The following is a 23,294-nucleotide window of genomic DNA, read 5'->3' on the forward strand; positions in this document are numbered from 1 at the left end:
TTATTAAACAGACATCAACACCTGTAAGCAAATTTATTTTACATTTAATTTCTTAGAATACATAAAAATGCATGACTTGTAACAAAGAATAAACAAACATCATCTTAGTTCATCAGTTCTGTGGCAGAGAATGAAATACAAGCATAAGAAACACAGCAACTGTAATAAAAATATATAAATAAAACTTGACAATTAATAGAATATGTAAAAGTTTACATCACACCTTTCACCTTGTGACGGCATACCAGTGTGCTGTGGCACATTGGTTGAGGAACTCTGTCATATAGCATGCATTTATATAACATGGAACTTTTTCAGGATGTAACTATCATGTTATATGAGGGATACATGTAATATGGAAAACCAAACCTAACATTTAGGATTTTTTAATTGCAGTCAACAACACTGGACCTAGAACAATCTAGCAAGAACAAGGTTCACTACCTAAACCAATGGTTTTCAACTGGTGTGCTGTGAAAATTTTTGAATGCTATTAAATAAACTATTTTGGAAAGAAGCCCAAAGAACAATAAGTGTATATGTCAAAATTAAAATCGCTTTAATCTGTCCCATGTTGAAATTTTTCTTTGTTGAGTGTGGTCGTCATGTTGAATTTTTGTCGATGTTAAGCCTAACAAAATTTTTTTTTTTTTAAATAATAATTGTGGCTACTGTATCATTAAAAATTAGTTTTTTATTTTGCACAAACAGAATAAATATATGGAAAAATATAAAAATGAAAAAACCTTATATTTCGAAAGTTCGTTTTAATTTAAAAATTATGGTGCATAGCGACATCTAGTATCAGAAACATTCCGATTCAGGGACGAATATATTCAGGGTCGCCCACACAGGTCAAATGAGGTCAACATGAAAATATTCAGGAACAACGCAGGACAGGTGAAATTGATTACACGAGATTTTCATTGTTATAGTGAATAAATGTATACATAATGTGGTAAATATATATATATATTTATAAGAAAATTTATATGAGCATAACACTGGGTTATTTCATTTTAAATAAAATTTTCTTTAAATCAAAAGTTATCTCTAACTACCCATATTTAGATCAAATTAACTTTTTAACTTAGAAATAGTGGGACATTTAGCACGTTTCTAAAGGCAATTATACAGTAATGCCATTTTTGAATGCAAATTAAAGACTTAATGTTAATTGCTTTTTTTTATGTAAATGAAAATTATTAATTTAAATAACTATTATTATAATCTGCTGGTATTTTAAAGAACAACAATATTGTTTTATTTAATTCACAATAAATATAGACAAAAAGAATTAGGTTAAGTGGCAAATAATATGGCAATAGAATGTTTACAAACACAACTTGAAATCACATGAATTCTTCTGTGGAAATTCGTGTCATGAAAATTTAATTATAGGTTTAAGTGTGCTGTGAGATAAAAAAAAAAAAAAGTTGAAAACCACTGACCCAGACATAGAGATAGTGCTTTCCAAAAACGAGGTAATAACATGCATTATTGTACCACTCCTCAGCCTTTTTTATGCCCACCAATTCAACAGAACCCTTATGCTATTAAACCACAGTTTTTAGGGCTCATTAAATGTGCCTTCTCCCATTGTTTCCATAAGTTAGACATTAAACAGGAATTGGAACATATTAAACATATCGCAGCAACTCCTGCATACAACACCTCACTAATCAACAAACTTGCTTGTACCATTGAAAGAAAAATAGCTGTAGGGGTTCCATTAAGCACACAAGTCAGAAAATGCATCTTTATGAACTACAATTCCACTGATCATGTACCAAAATAGCTAGAAATTTAAACTAGGATCATATTTATAATCATAGCACCATTATATTCAAATTACTCACAAATGGAAAAGATGCTTTGATGGGTATAGGAGAATCTGCTTATACAATTCAAGATTCAACAGACACCTTGCCTACATTGGCTCCTCTTTTAGATCTCTTGAGGACAGGATAAAAGACCATAAACACAATGTCTCAAAAGGAAAATGCACTGGCCTAATTCACTCTGAACCTGGGATGTCCCCATATTAGGAGGATGCTAGACCAGTAAATAAGGATTCTGATCAAAATAAGTTAAAAATTGTTGAAGCTGTGGAATTTTGTAAGGCCACTCTCAAAGGACATTGTATTAATAATGATAACATTTCTCTACCACAAGCATGTAATTTATATTATATCCCTACCATATTTTTGTGGAATGACCAGCATGCCACCAAAATGTTTTTAATGTCATCATTGAGGAGAATTGGCATGCTACAAAACACCTTGAATTCTGTCTCCTTGCGCAACACATGTGAAGTTCATTTCTTCAGTTCATCAAAAATTTTTCTAGCTTTTTCTTGAATGATAGTCATACTAGTTACATCTCTTTTCATTTCCCTTTCTTTAATCCAAACTAAAAGCAATCTGTATTTTCTTAGCATAAGATTGCTGTTGAGAACAAATCACACAGGAACACTTTTGGTGAAAAGATCAGTTTATTGATAGGGAAGGATATGCATTTTAGGCTTAATGCCCCTCTTCAGTCTTGAGATTATAGTGACAATTAGGATAACATGATTCGTGAGAAGACATAGGTGATAAAGGGGAGAAAAGTGGAGCTAAAGCTTCTCCCCTAAGCTTCTCCTCTTTTTACCTATGTCTTCTCATGAGTTGTGTTATCCTAATTGTCACTATAATCTCAGGACTGAAGAGGGGCATTAAGCCCAAAATCCTTTCCTATCAATAAACCAATCTTTTCCACTAAAAGTGTTCCTGTGCAATTTGTTCTCAACGGCAAGTAACCAAGATCTAAAAGCAATCTCTCTATTTTTCATGGATGGCACATTAATCTTTCTCAGATGTGATTTTCATTACTTTTTAACTGCTTGAGTCTTCTTGATTATATCTTTCTTAGCTAAGATTGTGGCTACTGTAGACCTGTTCAAGCCATACTGCCTAGCAACATCAGATATCTTCTGCCCACTACCTTGCCTATTATCTCTTGCTTGGTTTCTGTGGAGAGCACAGTTCTTGAAATGCCACACTTTTTAGGCTCCATAATATTACTAGTTTTTTTTTTAAACAAAAAGTTCAGAAAAGCACTTACAAAATTCAGAGAACAGAAATCAACTAGTGCACAAAAACCATTATTTAAATGTGAGGCCTGGGCACAATTTGAAATTTGGTGTTAAAACATTAATGAATATCTGATGGGACAGTTTAAATTCTCACTCTTCGAAAATAAAAACCAATGCAAAACTTAACGCGTGCCCATCCGACAGTCTTGCAAAGCCTATAAAAAAATTTTTTCTGTCAGAAAGGTAAACAAAAGGCTGGAATTACAAGTGAGAGTTTCAAAGTTCAGAAGAATACTATCCGATCGGTATCGAGTTGAGCATCAATGTAGACATCTTCCACTGTCCGAAAGGTTTCGAATTGTCACCTGGAGACAAGGGAAGATCAATCAGTATTCATTATTTTACATCACTACTTCTTTTGTTTGTTCTCTGAGGTGTTCATTATCTGAACATAAAAATCTTTCACAAAAGTGTTTGTTGTCTGATTTGTTCACAGTCCGAACTGTTCATTAACCAACCACCACTGTATTCCATTCTAGTATCGATTGATTTGACTTAATAACTATGACTATTAGCAATTTTAATGATGATGTATGTGTGTATTAAAAACACACACTACATAGATTCACTTTTCATAAAAATTTCTGTTATAATGAAAATAAAAATCAGTATCAAAATACGTAATGGATGCATTAAGACAAGATGTTATGAAAACAATAAAAACGGGTTTAAGTTTATTTATACTGTTGGATTCTAGTTTTAAGAATTGAAAGGCTTGGTGGCTTGGTGGAAGAAGGAGGTAACTGACATTTTTGTAAAATTTAACTCAAATTTCACAAATGGTTTCAAGTAATGGTTGAAAGGTGGTGGTAAATGCCCATCTGTCCCGTGGTAAATGCCCATCTGTCCCATGGTAAATGATTCAAGAGATTAACTTCATACATTTTGCAGTTTGGTGGTGATATATGGTATGTGAAACATCGTAATGTATATAAAAAACTTTGAAATTACATTTTGCAATATTATCATTTTGCTAGTTACTTCCTTTTTCCTTTAAGCCCTCCAATTACTTAATTGTTATCAGTATCATTATAGTTGTAAACAAATAAGAATATTTCACAGTTTGGTTCATTTAGGAAAAATTTAGTATTTTTTTTCTTATGACAAAATCAGTACAAAGTAGTTTAAGAATGCATTCTGTCCCTGGAAAGAAGTTCCAAAATGTCATTCCAACCACAATACACCCCTGCCTATCACTCTTGAGCTTCTAACAGTTTATCCTGGTTTGTTCAATGTATATCCTCTTTCTTGTTTATGCTCAGTTTATATTATTTTGTGAACTATAACATTCAATCCACATTTGCTCAATTCCCATCTAATTTTATTTATGTTAAATTTGTAAATATTTTGATATATATATAGATCTTAATATTTTAATCATTTATGAGTTATAATTTAAAAACTGCACCTGGTTAGATGTAGAAAATTTTTAAATTTTAATCTCTGTCAGAGCATGTATGGAATGCTCTGCTTTTGAAAGTTTTGAAACTTACTTGATTTATGGCACTGCTCTCTTACCTGATGAAGCCCATAAATATGGCAGAAAACATTTGTGTTTACATTAAAATTTTCATGCTGGAGTATTTATGATTGGTGTGAGTTTAAATCATTAAATTTCTATTACCGAGTAAATATAAAAAAATTCATTTTAATGTATAGTACAGTGCAGTTTTGGTATTCCCAATATATGTAGGACTGGAACAGTGTCAAACTAAGGAGATTCCTGGATTATTCAAAATAAAATGAATTTAACTGCACATGGATGAATTTTGAAGTATGGAATCAGCTGTTAATGATACAAAACAAAAGTTAGACTACTGATCAAAACATCTGAGTCATTGCCGTTGCTGATAATAGATATTTTCAAGTAATGGATTCCCAATAAATTCAACAGGAAAATTTTATGGGACTGATTTTTTTAATATTTAAATAGTGTTCCACTGCTTCAAAAACTGCACTTTTGATAATACTAATTATGCCACACTGATTGTTAAGGAATATGAATTTTGTACTGTTATTCTCAACTGCCAGGGGCCCATCACATCATCCTGTGCCTTTTTTGTACCTATTCCTGCTATGTTACAAACTAGCATAGAAGGCTTGTGCTGATCGACTGTTCTTTGTATTTGTTTGTTCAATTAAACATAGTTTACAGTCAAACATTGTATCATTATACACAATCTCTTCACTTTTAACAGATTATGGGCCCAGAGATTCCAGTAAGTTCCTTAAATTTTATTTAGTTAACTTTGTTTAGTGGAGTAATCAAAATGATGGGAGTTGCAACAGTCATACCAGTATTAGAAGGAAATAACTTTAATAACTGGAAATTTAGAATTATGTCTATTCTAAAAAGAGAACAGTGCGAGGATGTGATTTACAGGGATTCACCAGATGAGGAAGCTGAAAGAAAGAAATATATGGTGAAAGATACCAAGGCACAGTCAGTAATAATACAAGGAATATCCGATAAACATTTGGATATAATTAAGGATTGTAAAACTGCAGAAGCTTAGTTACTAGCTCTGAAAGATGTACTCATTATAAAAAGCTTGTTCACTAAATTGACATTTGTGGAGACGACTGGTGAACTTACACTCGGGAAAGAATGAAAGTCTGGAAGACCATTTTTAAAGTTAGATACAACTATAAGAGAGCTTCAAGATCTTGAATCCCAAATTGGAGAAGGTGATTGTGTTTGTCATTTATTACTCTCTCTGTCTTCCAAGTATGATGCAGTCGTGATGGCTTTGGAAACAGTTGCAGAAGTCAAAATGGATTTTGTCAAAGTGAGATTATTAGACGAAGAGCAAAGCGCGTAGTCATGGTGGGATATTGTGATGGTGGCTATCGGTTATGGATCATGACAAGAAAGGATAGTAAGATCATGAGACATATGGTTTGATGAAGGCTGTATAGAGTATATAGAAGAGAAAAAAAGCCAGACAAAAGCAAATAGAAAAGGGGGTTGTTTCTTCAACTATAATTATACCCAGTTTTGAAGAAGAGCAAGAAGTTGATGGAAGAATAGTAGGAAACAATAACAAAAGTGAGCAAAAGGATGAAAAAGAAGACAAAATAGAAAATTCTAAAGTTAGAATAAACATTAAAAAACCTTCCCATTTAAATAATTTTGAATTATAAGGCATGATCAAAAAGTTTCTGTTCAAAGGCTGTGCAGTTCAGATTTGGTATGCCAGTCATGCAAAAGCGCCATGACCATTTAGGCAAGCATCCCACTGCTTCACCAGGTTGAATATACTCCGTTGGTAAAATTCCTGTTTCTGCTGCTTGAAGAAGTCCAAAACTGTCTGCTCCACTTCTATGTTCGACCAGAACTGTCGACCTTCTAAGGGACCGAAGGTGTGAAAATCGCACGGGGAGAGATCAGGACTGTAAGGTGGGTGCTCAAGTGTCTCCCACTTTAGTGGACGTAACTTCTGCATTACAACATTTGCAGTATGGGGATGTGCATTATTATGAAGCAGAATCACCCCATTTTGCAGTTTTCCCCGACGTTTTGCCTTAATTGCATGTCATAATCTCTCCAGCGTTTCTCAGTACCATGTTCCAGTGATGGAAGACACTTGGTTCCTTGAAATCAATAAGCAACGGGCCCTGGTGATCGAAGAACAGGGTAAGCATCACTTTTTCAGCAGATGACTGGCTCTTGAACTTCTTGGGACGAGGGGACAAAGGATGACATTACTGCATGGTTACCACTTTCGACTCAGGTTCCCAATGGTGGCACTAGCTTTCATCGCCAGCAACAATGTGCTCAAGGAACATGTTGCCTTCAACATTGAAATGCATCAGGTGCTTCAGGAAAACAGTCACCTGGTTTGATTGTTGTTTGGAATTTAATGCCTGGGATATCCACTGGCTGCAGACCTTATGGTAGCATAACTCCTGCCAGATTATGTATTGCGTGCTACCGAAGCTTATGTTGAGATCTTTTGAAAGCGTATGTATGGATATGTGACGATCCGCCTTAATCGCATCATCATCTCCCTGCTTGTTGTTGTCTATATTGGATGTGGCTAGCCTCCCAGATCGAGCTGCATCTTAGGTTGAATCACAACCAGCTCTGAACTTTGTACATCATTCCACTACAGTGGTTTTTGACATGCGTGCTTCTCCATACACATTCTTCATTCTCCAATGAATGTCTGCTGATGTGTTTCTTTTGGCAGCCAAAAAAAGAATCACGGCACGTTGGTCCTATTTTGACGCATGTGGTATTAATGTCGCCATTGTTCACGTTTCAGCATTTTCCACACAATGATCCCATGCCTTGCTGTCGGTGTTTATATACACCACGTCAGCAATGTGCTAATTTGCATATATGCTGCAGCCACATCCTTAAATATAAACTTTTTGATTGCCTCTTATATATACTGCATATTATTATTATCATCATCAATAGAAGGGCCTAAAACATACCAGGAAGCATGAAAGTCACTAGAGTGGAAGAAATCTATAGAGAAAGAATTAGATTCTCATCAGAAACTTCAAACATGGACACCTGTAGATTTGTCAGAAGGCCAGATAGCTATAGACACAAATTGGATATTTAAAACCAAAGAAGACGGAACAAGGAAGGTCAGGTTAGTGGCAAGAGGGTTCCAAGTACCTTATGAAGAAGAAGGAGAATTTAGCTATGCACCAGTCTGTAGGATGTCTACAATTAGAATTTTACTTTCTGTGGCAGTACAGCATAACTGGAAGCTACATCAGATAGACGTCCCAACTGCCTTTCTAAACAGACACCTAGGAAAAGATGTATATATCAATACACCAGAAGGGCTTAAATGTATGAAACATAGAACTACATTTCGACATCTCAAGAGACATCGAAATGAGGGGGTGTGTTAAAGAATGTGAATTTTGTACTGTTATTCTCAACTGCCAGGGGCATCACATCATCCTGCACCTTTTTTGTACCTATTCCCACCATGTTATAAACTAGCATAGAAGGCTAGTGCTGATCGACTGTTCTTTGTATTTGTTTGTTCAATTAAACACAGTTTACAGTCAAACAGTGTATCCTTATACACAATCTCTTCATTTTTAACACTGATACCTTTAAATACAGTATAATTTTAATTATACTTTAACATTTCTGGTCATTTTTAACAACTTCCTTCAAGGAAGAAAAATACATTTTAAATATAGAATAATGCCATCAGTGTAGAACCTAAGTTAAATTTTCAAATTGAATTAAGTTTTACACTGATGGTGTTATTTGATATTTAGAATGTATTTTTCTTCCTTTCTTACTTTAATGTTTTGATTGTTTTGATAAAAACAACTGAAAATATTAAAGTATAATTAAGATTGTACTGCATTTAAAGGTGTGACATTATACAGTATTTGTTATAAGATACTGTTTTTTTTTAACATTATTGTCATGTATTGGGTTTGATGTGGATGTTTTTATTTATATACTGTCTTTTTCTGAGCAGTCTAAGATGACAAGCATAATAATCTTTTATACTGTGCCCAAGTTCAGACTTAATATGTAACATTTAGTAGGAACTGGAGTTTGAACTAGTAAGAAGTTTGTCTATGACTTTGCAACATTTCCAGTATTACCGGCAATGTTGCCATAAGTTCACTAGTGTCAAATTACTGGATTTGTTAAACTAGTGAACAGCTGGATTACTGAGATAGTACTGTAGTTATATTTTATAAATAATTTAATAATTTATTTTGTTTTAATAATTAGATTAATAATATGTTTTAATGTTTTTATAGGTAAAATTAAGTACTCGGAACGTGTTTATGATGCATGTATGGAAGCATTTGATTGTCTCCCATTATCTGCACTTATGAATCAACAGTTTCTTTGTGTACATGGTGGATTATCTCCTGAAATACATACTCTAGATGACATTAAAAAGGTTGCAATTTTTTTCATTATGGTCTTCCTAAGATATATTTAAATTAATAAATCTAATATGACAGTTCATTCATAAAACTTACAAAAGTCATGAAATCATATCATCTAAAATTATTCATCTTTACAGGAGTTAAAATTCATGTTTTTAACTTAGAGAGAAACTCCTCTTGCCTTTCCCAGAAGGGTACAGTACAACAGGGATTTTGGAGAACTTGTAAAAATGTACATCCCACTTTTGTTGTCAATATTATGGTCTAGTTTCAGTCAAAAAAAAGTTTATTTGGTGGAGCCAGCAACTATGGCTCATTCTGATGCAAGGATCAAAGAAAGCTTTTGATTAACAAAGAAAATCAATAGAACATTTTCATTCACTTTATTATTGACAACAGTGTATTCTGTTACGAAAGTATAAATTTATTAAATTATCCCTTAATAAATTTTATAAAATTAGTAATGAACTAGAAAAAATGTAATCAGAAATGAAATGACATTTTTTTTGTTACACAATCAAAATTATTAGATGATAATTGAAAAAAATAGTTTAAACTGTGCTATTTATCACTTTTTGTTTTAATTTTTAGACTATTTCATTAACACATACCCTCAAATTGGCAGTGTGGAAGATAATTGTAAAGATCTCGGTTGCTTGCTGTTCTGTTTACTATAGGTATTTTCTTAGCATCAGGTTGCCGTTGAGAACAAAACACACAGGAACACTTTTAGTGGGAAACTTACCGACCTTAAAAGAGTTCCTGTGAGATTTGTTCTCAATGGCAACCTTATGCTAAGAAAATACATAATTGTGAAGAGTGGAAAAAATCGAAATATTTTGAAAACAAATTTTATCAATATTAGGTTATTAAGTGTTCTCTCAAAGCTACAATTCTATCTAACTAATATGGATTTTTTAAAGTCAGGAAACGTTTTATAGTTTAAATATGCTTATTTGATATTATATCAGAGATGATAGATCACCTGGTCTTTCAACTAGTATTTTCAGTACTTGCCAAAATCAGTTAGAAACAAATGTTTTTGCCAGTGATACTGCAATTATTAGAAGAGCATAGTGAGATCAAATCTTAGTGATATGAAATTTTTACTTTCCCAGTTGTTATATATAACACAGGGAAAGTATGGCAATTAGTCAAAAAATGGTCCATCTTAGATTTTTACATTTTGAGATTTGGGACTTTGGAAATGTTGAGAAATGAAAAGTTTGGGGTTTTCTGTGTGTGGGCAAATGATTTTGCTCACCCACTTTGAAACTTAATACCTCCTATTCTTTTATTGAAAATTTCTGAAATTTTGCAGGGAAGTTTGTGTATTAGGGAGACTGATGCCATTAAATTATCGTGGTTAAAAGTTAATCCTATCATCAATGTAATAGAAAACTAATTTAGTATTACATTCATTACTGCAAAATAACATTTATGATTGATTTCGTTAAGTGTTCACATACTTTTTATGCCCAGTACATTAATTAACAAAGCCTATGGATGGAGCAAGGCTGCATGATACGAATGACTTCTCTGCTGTAGCATATTCAGGTTTTGCTGTCAAGATACTTTTGTGTTTATCACAACCAAGTTTTGGCAGTAAAAAGTGAACAATATAACTACCTAAATATTTCTTCTGCACAATAATCATGATATAATACAGTGGGTGATCAGTTAATGAACAGTTCGGTTTGTGAACAAATCAGACAATAAACACTTTTGTGAAAGATTTTTATGTTTGGATAATGAACACCTCAGAGAACAAACAAAAGAAGTAGTGACGTGAAATAATGAATACTGATTGATCTTTCCTTGTCTCCAGGTGACAATTCGAAACCTTTCGGACAGTGGAAGATGTCTACATTGAATGCTCAACTCGATACCGATCGGATAGTATTCTTCTGAACTTTGAAACTCTCACTTGTAATTCCAGCCTTTTGTTTACCTTTCTGACAGAAAAAAGTTTTTTATAGGCTTTGCAAGACTGTCGGATGGGCACGTGTTAAGTTTTGCGTTGGTTTTTATTTTCGAAGAGTGAGAATTTAAACTGTCCCATCAGATATTCATTAATGTTTTAACACCAAATTTCGAATTGTGCCCAGGCCTCACATTTAAATAATGGTTTTTGTGCACTAGTTGATCTGTTCTCTGAATTTTTGTAAGTGCTTTTCTGAACTTTTTGTTTAAAAAAGAAACTAGTAATATTATGGAGCTTAAAAAGTGTGGCGTTTCAAGAACTGTGCTCACCACAGAAACCAAGCAAGAGATAATAGTCAAGGTAGTGGGCAGAAGGCACACTCTTAGCTAAGAAAGATATAATCAAGAAAACTCAAGCAGTTAAAGGAGTAATGAAAATCACATCTGAGAAATAAAGAACATCAAAGAGCTCATATTGAAACCTGAAACTGATCCGACAACAGAAGATCTCCAAGAACTCTTAAATGAAGAACATTAAGAAACTCAGTGAGATGTGTTTTCTTCTGAAAAATAGGAAGACAAAAGAGGACCAATGCTGACATCTGTTATTAAAGATCTTTTGAAGTGGGAAGATGTCAGAACAGCGTCTTAGAATGGCATCCAAACCAGGTTCGGGATAATAGGCTTGGGGATCTCTACTACAACAATGCTAATAATTACTTCCGAAAAATCCTGAAGAAGAGAGAAAAGCAATCAACATTGGACAGATTGTTTAACTTCCACAAACAACAAAAAACATGACTGATAAAAATGTAAGAGTGAATATATATTTATTTTTATTATTACATATAAATAAATGTAGTAAGAAAGTATATATTTTTTTATTTTTTGGGGTCTTCAGAACAAATTAATTAAATTCCCAAAAAAAATCTATGTTAAATTGATAATCGGGTAATGAACATTTTGGGTAGCAAATATGGTCTTGGAACAGATTATGTTCATTAACTGATCACCCGCTGTAGTTCACTCTCATTGTGATTTTCATAGGACAGGCTTGAATTACACAGCAAATTTCATAAATGTGATTCTAAATGTTCTTGAATTTCCTTAAATAGTTTATCATGATTCTAAGGATTTTTTTAAAGTAATAAGTATAGATCCAGGATTAGTTTGAGCTGATGTTTGTTTGGGAAGACAAACCAAACTGTACACAACTCAACTCAATATCTTTATTAATGTATTAAACATACATAGCTTGATCTTGCTTATGCATTATCAGGCAAAGACCAGAGGTAACAGAACAACAGATTTTGTACATGGGTAGAGAAAACACATCCAGTTGTGTGATTTACAGGAATTCACATTAGACCAAACACAAAGTAAAGAGAGTTAACAGAGAGTAAAACTATTTACAATCAAGTACATGTCTTATATATAGCATGCCTAGCATTTGGCATGAGAAGTAGTCACAACAGCTAGTGTGATTGCAATGGGTATATGCAGAAATTTAAGGAGAAAATATATACAGGAAAAATTACTACAGGTGATATAATAAGGAAATTTTGTTTTTTCTGATTCAGATCTCATCTTTGTATCAATATCCAAAGCACCAGCGTAAAGTCCTAATAATAAGTTTTGTCCAAGTAGACAATTAATATTAAATAAAGTTTTCACGAGAAAGTTGAGAAGAGTTAGTAGGAGCTGCTGCAAGCCTATCTGACAGTCGTAACCCAAAAATATTTCTTAATAAGCCTTTGAAAGAGGTCATACATTTCTTGCATGTTAAGAAGTTCCCAGGGTTTGACAAGGCCAACCACTACTGTTTTTAATAACAGTTAATTTAAGTTCATGTCGCTTAGTCTTGGTTATATGGCATTCGAAGATGTAATGGTAGCTCCCATCGATTTTATTATGGTAGGGGCAGTTGTTACAATTTCCATTGGAGAACCTGTGTTTATATGTATTAAACTTGCCATGATTTGTATAAAATTATATGCCATAATGTTTGTTTTTGATCCAAATGTTGAGAATATACTGTTGAATATCTGGGAAAAAGCTGTATGTGATGGTATGATTGTCTTCCTCCCATTCATGTTGCCAGTTGGTAAAAAGATCTTTGGATAATAATTTCTTCACTTTCTTAAAAAGAATTCTGTTATAGGAGAAAGGAAGGGAATCATTTCTAGCCGCTTCTTTGGCGAGGGCATCTGCCCTCTCATTTCCAGCAGTTCCAGCATGAGTTTGAGTCCACTTTAATGAGTAGCAATTCTCAGATTCATGTTGCTGCTTGTGCACCTCAGCAATCACAGGGTGGAGACTGTTGCTTTTGGTAAGACTCAGCTTACAGGCACTGTCAGAGGTGATTGTGATGTTATACTGTATAGGTGTCATTACACCATTTAATAGCTTGAGTTATTGCAAAAAGTTCTGACTGGAAGATGGAACGCAAGTGATCCAGGCAATACTTCATACTGAACACCTTGCTGTTGTCTATATAACAGACAAAGCTACAGCCTTTTTGCTTGTCAATGCCAGAGCTGTCTGTGAAGATGGTAAGCAAAGGCTTGGTATCTGTGAAATTGTCAACAATTGGAAGAGGAACACTGGGGTTTTGTGATTGGCTAAAAGGAATCTGCCTTTCAATTATATCTGCTGAGATGATCTTGCCATGGGATACAGTGTTATTTCCCCACTTTAGGTTTCAGAATTGTTGATGGAGGTTAATCACTTTGTCGATTGGAGGGTGGCAGGCAATGATTTGAAGGTTAACAGTAGCAGTCATCTGGTATGCTTTAGTGATCATGAGGAGTGCCTTCTGCTGGGCAGCAGTGATTCTTTGCCTGGAGGGAACCCTATTGACTGCCTCACCCAGCTACCACAGCCATAAAGGACAATTGGCAAGAAGATTCAATTGTAAATGATCTGCATTGCTGTGGCATTAAGAGCCCATGTGTTTTTTGCCCCTCTGGAAAAGGCTTGTAGTATGAGGCCGGTTCTTTGAAAGATATAGTGAGTGTGCTGTTCCCATGACAATCTGTATTCCAGAAATACCCCCAGGTATTTGATTTCAGTGTCCACCCTAATGGATTCACCATTCATTGTTAAAGTAGGCACCCTCGCATACAGATTACTGTCACCTTTTCTATTAAATACAATAGCTTTTGTCTTAGCAGAATTAAAGGAAAGCTTGTTTTGAATGCCCCATCTATAAATTTCCTCCAGAGTCTTGTTCCCCCTTCTCTCAAGCACTGCACACATGCGCCCACCTATGAGTAAGAGTGTGCCATCTGCATAAGCGATGGTAAAATCCTGTCCGAAGCTATGTTGTAAAAACCTTTCAAAGAGGTATAATCCACAAAGTGGGCCCAGGACGTGAAGCCCTGGGGGCAACCATGGACCACTGCTTTGCAGACAATGATGTCACCAGTCTGTAAGTGATCCTGCCTGTTATTTAGAAAATCTCTCAGAAGGTAGTAAATATTTGCTGGGCAGCCCATGTTTCACAGCTGGTGGAGGATTAAAAGCCACCACGTGGTGTCAAAAGCTTTCCTTAGTCTAAGGAAATGCCAAGAACATATTTGTTTGTATTGAGAAGATTCCTAATGCTATCCACAGTGGCCTGAATAGCATCCTCCAAAGAATGTTGGTGACGAAACCCATATTGAGAATTGCTCAACCGCTGTACACAATCTGATTAGGTACAAGAATTGTAATGTTGTGGGATGAGAATTTCTTCCACTTTCTTATCCTGTCATTCCAAAGAAATGCTAATTGAAAAGAAACACAAATTAAGAGTTTAACAAAAGATTGTATGATCATTTTATTGTCATTTTTACCTCTAGTGGGTCCTGATTAAAGTTACCTGTCAAGATGTAATGCAAGTTTGGAAGCAATAGTTTGCTAAGAATTAAGGTGCTAGTTTGCATCAGGTGTAGATTTTTGGCTATATAATGACTAAAAATCTTTTTTTATTATTGCTTACAGTTTGTAATTTGAATGCTTCCCATCTGTTTAGCCATTCTATTGATTCTTCAATAACTTATTTGAAAAAGAGTTGTCAATTAAAACATTTATAATTTTGTGTAGTGAATCATTACCATTACCTAAATCAGTGTTTCCCAAACTATGTGTTGTGGAATATTGGTGTTCCACAAATGTTACACAAAAATTATCAAAATTAATATGAGCCTGAAATGGTTTTAAATGCTGCAATAAATGCTGCCACATGCAAAATGAGGTACACCTGATTTTAAAACATGTTTAAAAATCAGGTGCACCTCACTTTGCATGTGGATTGTGATAGTAAGGCCAGCCTCTGCTGATTTTGAATCAGACTGAAACTGAAGTTTGGAGTCATCTATTTAGGAAATGTGCAGTCAAAAGCAACATTAATTGAAAACTGTAGAAACATGTAGTTACAAGAATTGGCAAGTATTTATGCTGACACATCTATGAGCAGAGAAGAAATGGAGTTACAAACTGTGGTTTCTTCAAAATCTAATATTAAAAAAATCATGTTGTCTAAGAACAGATCCAAATGGAAGTTTAATGAAAATTGTTAAATTTTGGATTTACACGTCTTGGCAAAACAGATGCTGTTGATGCAATGTGTGTTTTATATAATAAAATACTAACAAACAGTTTTTTGGCTTCAGCTAAACTTCATATGAAATGAAACATGCTGATTAGAAAGGAAAAGGTATAATTTTTTAAGAGATAATGTGACTTGCCAGATATATCTAAACTTCAAATGGTTATAATTGCTAAAACTGAAACCGCAACATAGACATTTTTTTGCTTCAGTTACTTCATTACACTTAATGGTGAAGCTTGTGCAATTGGAGAGATGCTCATTAAAGTGTTGTTTATATTGGATGCAAAGGCTGTGAAAGTGAAGAGAGTGAACAAAGCAAATGAGGCAAGTGAAGTGAATTTTGCTCACATTGCAAGTGGTGGTAAGCATGGTCACAAGTTGTAGTTTCATACTTTTACCAATAGATGGCATTTTTAAAAATTTGATACATACTGCAATTGCCATGTCAATGTTCCTTTTTTTGTTTACTGTGTTATGTAGGCTTATTGAAATTAAATTATATATCAGTATTATTTTCAATATGGATCTTTTTAATTATTGGATGCCACTTTTTGCTGTGAGTTGAGAACTCTAGTTGAGATAAAAATGTTGCTTTCATTGGCTTGCACTTGCCAACACACCCTAGCTGTCACATACTTCCATTAGCTGACATGAAAATTTTTAATTCATTTTGCCAAGTTATTATGTATGCTCATGTTTCTTTGTTAGCTGTCTTTGCTTTGTTACATTTTGCATCCAGTGTAAATTGCACTTAAGCCTTATGTGAAAGACATTGTATCATCTATGTCAAATGAGCAGGCTGCTAAAAATAGATGCAGCACAGTTATCAAATAATACTGTTACACACTGCATCAAAAAACTTTCTGCTGACATACAGAAAGAATTACTTCATGGACCTAGACTTTGCAGTGAATAGACATTGTCATTGGATGAATGTATAGATGTCTTACTATATTTATTACATATTTGATGAAAGTACTGAAGACAGTTTTCTCTTGTGTGATTATCTACAAGAAAAATCAACTGGAGAAGATATATTCAAGTGTATTAATAATTATATTACAAAACAGGAAGCTAAAAAAGTGATTAACTATGTAAAATCTTGTCAACTTCAGTGCAGAATATTTAAAAAGTTTGTGCAATGATTGGGTAGTGCACATAACACACATTTATTACATGCTGAGGTGAGACAGCTATCCAAAGGAAAAGCAGAATTGAGGCTTTTGTACTTTGTAGTGAGTTATTGGTCTTCTTGACTTCATATAACTTAAGAAAAAATTTTATTGAATTTTATCTGGCCAAAATAATTCATGAAATTTGCAGAGATCATAGATAACAATGTATATATGCTGATTCATACATTTTTGGAAAAGTAATAAGTTAAGGCCTTCTTTTGACGGACCCTTGAGGCTCACACCCGAGATATCTCAGGTTTTGGACTGTTCATCCTCACGTGCAGCCCCGAGATATCTCGGGTTATGGGAGGAAGGGGTTAAACAGACCTTTTACAGTCACCATCAATTCCTTTAGTCTCAACAGGTTTCCTTTACTTGCTGCTAGCGTTCGAAGTACTTGCTCAGGCGGCTGGGACCAGTCGACATCGTCAGCTGTCCTGCAAAAATCCTCTGTGAGAGGACAGTCAAGTACATAGTGCCTCACGTCTCCGCGGGGGCATTCACAGGGACAGCAACCATCTCCTTGTCCAAACTTGGACTGAAAGTGGGGAAATCCCCCATGACCGGTCAACAGTTGGGTCACTAATTAATCACTGCTTACTGGAGCACGGCCAACCTCAGGCAAGAAGGCGTAGGTCATCCTTCCTACCGTACTTTGAGTCCAGCTCTCCTGTCGGTTCGTCATTGATTGTTGCAGTAGGGTACCTTTTATGTAAGAGGCCGAAGACGCAAATTCTCTGGTTACAAATGAGCCCTGTGCCACTGCCTTGGCCAAAGAATCAGCACGCTCATTGCCTCGGATTCTGATGTGTTTTCGGATCCACCGTAGGACAACTTGCCATTCATGCCTAGCCCTCAGTACCCTACCTCTGATCTCTAGTACCATACAATCATGATGGTACTCGTCACCTAAGGCCTGAAGCAACGACTGGCTATCGGAGCAAACCATGATCGGCTCAGGACCCGGATGTCGTAGGATCCGCTGGGACGCCTCGTCCAGGGCCACCAGTTCTGCCTGAAACACGGAAGCTTCCCCATTCAGTCTGACTGACTGATCGTACACGTGAACTTCATCAGAATAGACACAGAACGCAGCACCTACTGAGCTGCCGTCCTTCAAGGCATCGGTGTATATCTCAACACCATTGTTAGTTGGGTCACCAACATCCCAATCAAGGCCAATCTTGTGCGCAGGATGGACCCGTAGTACATCTGCCTGAAGTATCAGTTTTATGATTGAGCACCTCTGATTACAGTGTTTCACCTCTCTACAGAGCTTCTACTGTAGCTCTGTGGAAGGCCGCTTTCTGGCTGACTATCAGGGGCAGAGGAAGCAACCCGGCGAGCACCAAGGCTGCCTCCGTGGACACAGTTCTATAGGCACGAGCAACACGCAGGGCAGTGGGTCTTTGAATCGTAAGCAGAATCCTGCTTTGGTTAACGTTGGAGGACTCCTTCCACCAGATACCACAGGCGTAGCAGATCATGCGCTCCAATGCCATCTGATAGATGGACCGGATTGCACAACTGCTTAAGCCATAGTCCTGCCTGGCCAGTCTCGATAGTGCTGCTATCACAAAGTTTGTCTTGACTCGAACAGACCTTAAGTGGGGCGTCTTTTTGTGGCTGGTAGGTTTTGTGCGAATTTATTGGCTATTATGGAATCACGTGTGTGCCTAGGTTCCTGGATGGAGGGAAGTTTTAAAAGTAGGTGCACCTTATGTGCATGGACCTTTTTTTCTCTTCATTTTGGGCGAGTAACACAATCTCCTGAGTAGGGAAAGGAAAGGAGAGAGACTAAGAAGCCCATATAGGTGAAGGGTGGCAGATAGCAGAGCAGAGATTTCAGGAGGAGGAAAGGAAAATTAAAATCAACTCGCATTGATGTGGAGATCTGTTGTAGAATATATGTATCCTCAACAGAAGAAACCTAGTAAGTAGTGGAACGTTACCTGACCATTATTTTTCGAGTAAGGCAAATTGTGTCAACACGTGCTTACTGTGCCATTGTTACAAGAGAAAGAGAGCCAGCCCCAATTCTAGTGTGTATTCATGAGTGACTTACGAAAGGGGTATCATTTGTAAATATTTTTGTATTTTCATCATCTATTTTGGTTGAGTCAATAGGTTAAGTCAAAAATTTCTTGTATTCATTTAGGTTAAGTTTCTTGTTATTAAACTAAATTTTTGTCTAACCCGTTCACATGTGAAGTCCTCAAATTTTCTTGTTTCAACATAAGTCGGGATTTGTTTTGGCAATCTATGATACTACAAGTTATTCCCCAACCTTTTAGAAACCTCCTTTTTTTCTAATATAATTATTAATAATAATAAATAAATAATTCTGACTAATAATTTTAATGAACTATTTTCAATTGACACCCAAAAATGCTCTATTGATCACTTTGGGGACCCCTGTGCTATAATGAAATTAAATCTATTCAAAAGAATACAAAGTAGTTATATAATGATGATGATAATTGATATAAATAAACCTTCAATCCAGCATAAAAATTTTATTAACCCTTTCCCGGCCAGGGTACCGATCTATCGTTACCCTATTCGTTTAGCAAAACGGCCAGGGTACCGATTGATCGTTACCCTGTTAACAATCGATTTTTATAAAATTTATCGACAATAGATGTCAGCACTTGACGGCATCGTCTTGTTTATCGTTCATTCTACATATTTTTGTCCAGGTGGAGTTTTGTCGACTTAAAAAATTTTAATTATCGGTTATTTTTTCTTAATTTTTCATTTTCTGATAATTTTTTATTTTATTTTTAGCATATTCATGCAATAATATTACTATAATAAGTTGATTTATGCTATAATAAGTTTATTCAGCTATAATATGTTAATATATCGTAAATATTTAAGTTATGACCTTCAGTTCTGATATTTTATATATTTTTTTTAATTTTTAATTTTTAATTTTTTTTTAAATCTAAAATATTAGCAAATGTTACATCTATTGCTATTGGTAATCATATGTTTATTACAAAAATATATAGTCTTGTTTGATATGAAATGAATAAAATATATTAGTTAATTATATTAAATGAAAGCAGAATAAAGTTCAGATTTGAAACAAATGTTTGATATAATGTGCGATAATTTTACAACGAATAAACGTACGTGCATAAATGTAATATCAAATTGTACAGAACAATATTCTACGTCATTCTGGCTCAGTGACAATAAGAATAAAGTAACCAGACAATGTTAATTTTGACAAAAAGTAACAAATTTTCAAGTTTGAATGTCAATTATCATATATTATTTTTTTTTTCTCATAAATTTTTCAAACAAACTTTATTGAAAAATGTCGTATTTAAAACTAACTATATTGATAAATATATGTGATTTTTTTCATATGAATCAAATAATAATTTAATTTTTGGTGAATTTTTAAAATAATATTGCCTGATTTACCTATTTTGACCTTGGCCGTTTTACAAAATAAGGGGGCGTGGCAAACGGCAGGGAAAGGGTTAAACTAATATTTTCAACCTTATTGAAAAATCTTTGGATTATTTAGAATACATCAAAGCTTTAATGGAATGGAATCCAAACCAAAGATTTGAATAAACAGATTACGCATACAGATGATCTTGTAAGTACAAACAGGTTAGGTTTCTGAGGTTTCGGCATAACTCAAAATGTTAATACAAAAGTCAAAAACTAACACATAAAGTACATTTTGTACTCAATAACCACACATTGTTAGTGTTTGATCCTTTAATATTCTGTTAAAATAAAGGTGTTTCACATATAACCAAAGATAGTAGACGAACAAAGAAAACTTTAATTGTATTGTTAAGATAGTGTACAGGTTTGTATACCAGATGCCAGGCAGTCTCGATTCCGACACATGACACTTGTAATATTAATTATTAGTACTAGAAACAGATAATGATCAAACCATACTGCGCGACAAAATCTATAGGATTGGCAAAAAATCTCAACACTGACCATGTGGTATAACACATATACAATAACATAAAATAATCTAAAACTAAAACCTATAACTAATTATATTACTAAAGAATAGGATAGAGGATAGGATAGATTGAGGGAATAGAGAAATTGGTACCCAATGTTCTGTATCTGGATTCTTAAGGTGGTCACTTGTGCGTGGATCTTTCTTTGATGTCGAAAATCAGGGGTTACTGTTCTTGTCACTTCAGAATTAATTACTCTGTTTTAATATTCACGTTTTTGTTGCTTTGATCGTCTGATGGTTTCTCAATGGCTCTCCTCTCCTCAGTAGTTTATGTCCCTCATCTATTTCGCACGGTGCCAAAATGTACCGGAATAGCTGACACTCACATCCATCTCTTCCACAGCTCAAACTCCAACTGTCCTCACTCCCTCTCTTGCCCTCTGGGGTACATACCTTTCTATTGTTTCACAAGGTTCACTATGCCCATATAAGGAAATGAAGTTTGAATAAGGAAATTCCAGAAAAGATAGACAATAGAACAAAAGAGGAAAGCTATGAAAGAGAAATAGAGATACAGTGATGCCTCATATAACGTACTTAATCCGTTTCAGGTGCACGTCCGTTAAGTGAAAACTCCGTTATACAGAACGCATTTTTCTATAGAAATACATGTTAAAACATCTAATTTGTTCTGCAGCATAAAATAACCATACTGTACCATAAAAAAATGAAAATGGAACAGTCACCAATTATGCTGGGTAGTCAGATGTTGTGAGGAGGAGATGGAGGAACACTTTCTTCACACATTCACACAGACACACACTTTTTACATATTGCAGCAGGTCTCTTTTTATTGTTTTTTAATCGGAGTCAGATTTAGGAGAGGCTACTGGGGCTTGCAGGGTTAACTCCTCTTGTTTCATTCTTTGTTTTTTTGGCAGCTGGTTTCTTGAAAAACTTGACCAAGGTACTCTGTTTTTCTCTCTTCTTCAACACCTGTCGGAAATGACAGGCAAGGGTGTCATTATAGAGATCATTGATTCTGTTGGCCTCAGCTGTGTTTGGATAGTGAGTGTTGGTAAACTCCTGAGCCTCTCTCCATTTGACAAGGAAGTCCTTGATGGCAGCAGTTGAAATTGGTTGATTGGATTGCTCCTCCTCCTCGTCAGATGAAACTTTCCTTTGAGCTTCATCATGTTCCTGGGCCAGAAGTGCTTTGAGCTCTTCAGTTATCAGCTCTTCGTGGTGTTCTTTAATGAGCTCCTCCAAATCCTCCACCTTCAATTCCAACTCTCGGGCCATCGAGATTATCTCCTGCACCACTTCTGTATCCTCAGCTGGTTCTTCCTGGGTTCATTCAGGAACAACCCTCTTTCAGGCTGAATTGAGGGTTTTCTATGTGACTTTTCCTCAGGCCTTCTGGATGAGTCTGATTGCCACAAGAACATCAAACTTCTCTTTCCAGAACTTTTGGACAGTCATGTCTCCACAAAGCTGACATTCTTCAAACACCTTCATGAAGAGAGCTCTGGTGTAGTTTTTTTGAAGTTGGCATTGACTTGCTGATCCATTGGCTGAAGGATGGCAGTGGTGTTTGCTGGCAGATACTGCACCTTGATGAAAGGATAACTTTTTTCCAGGATCTCCTCCAGGTCTTTTGGGTGACCAGGGGCATTGTCCAGTATTAGCAGGGCTTTGAGTGGTAGCTCTTTGTCCAGCAGGTATTTCTTTACAGCAGGAACAAAGGTTTCCAGGATCAATTCCTTGAAGACAACCTGGGTCACCCAGGCTTTTTGGTTAGACCTCCAATGACAGGCAGGTTGGACTTGACAATGCGGTTGTTCTTGAAAACCCTGGGATTTTCAGAATGGTAAACCAGCAGGAGTTTGATCTTCAGGTCTCTGCTGGCATTGGCTGCAAACAGGAGTGACAGCCACTTCATGGGTTTGTGTCCAGGCAAAGTCTTTTCCTCCTTGGTAATGAAGGTCCTGTTGGGCATCTTCTTCCAGAAAAGACCAGTTTTGTCAGCATTAAAAACTTGTCGCGGGTGGTATCCTTCATTTTTGAGAAATTGTTTAAAATCAACGGAGAACTCTGCTTCTTCCTTGTCATTAATGCCAGCCTCACCATGCATGGTGACGCTATGGATTCCACACCTTTTCTTGAACCTAAAAAACCACCCCCCCTGCTGGCTTTAAACTCCTCTTCTTCATTGCCGCTGCTGCTGCTTGTTCCACGAGTGTTTTTCTTCAACTCATCATAGATGAGTTTGGCTTTTTGACAGATAACTTTTTGGGTAGAGATATCACCTCTCACCTGCCTGTCATTGATCCAAACCATCAACAGCCTTTCCATTTTGTCATGGAGTGAAGACCTACACTTAACATGGAAGATCTTGGAGACTCCCTTGGCAACCTTGGCTGGCTTGATGGCATCTTTCTTGCTTAAAATGGTGTTGATGGTGGTCTTGCTGAGACCAAACTCTTCTCAGTAAGACCCCACTTTCACTCCTTCTGATGATTTCTTGCTTTGTTTCAATTGAAATCACCTTTCTGTTTTTTTACAACAGAAAGGTGATTTCAATGCATGATTTGCACAGCACTTGAATAAATGAAGAGTGCAATGCCA

At 35.4% G+C, this 23,294-nt stretch overlaps 1 protein-coding gene across 1 annotated transcript in view; it reads left to right on the plus strand.

Moving 5' to 3' along the window:
* The first annotated feature begins 8,873 nt into the window (after positions 1-8,873).
* LOC136970752 (serine/threonine-protein phosphatase 2B catalytic subunit 3-like) overlaps positions 8,874-23,294 on the plus strand; it is a 66,540-nt gene continuing 52,119 nt past the window's right edge. Inside the window, exon 1 of the mRNA XM_067265205.1 lies at positions 8,874-9,039. Coding sequence (XP_067121306.1) covers positions 8,932-9,039 — 108 coding nt within the window. The 5' untranslated portion in view covers positions 8,874-8,931. The remainder of the gene's footprint in view (positions 9,040-23,294) is intronic.

Source organism: Centruroides vittatus, unplaced genomic scaffold (genome assembly GCF_030686945.1).
Source record: "Centruroides vittatus isolate TY-2023 unplaced genomic scaffold, ASM3068694v2 contig_2157, whole genome shotgun sequence".
In the NCBI taxonomy this organism is placed as follows: Eukaryota; Metazoa; Arthropoda; class Arachnida; order Scorpiones; family Buthidae; genus Centruroides; species Centruroides vittatus.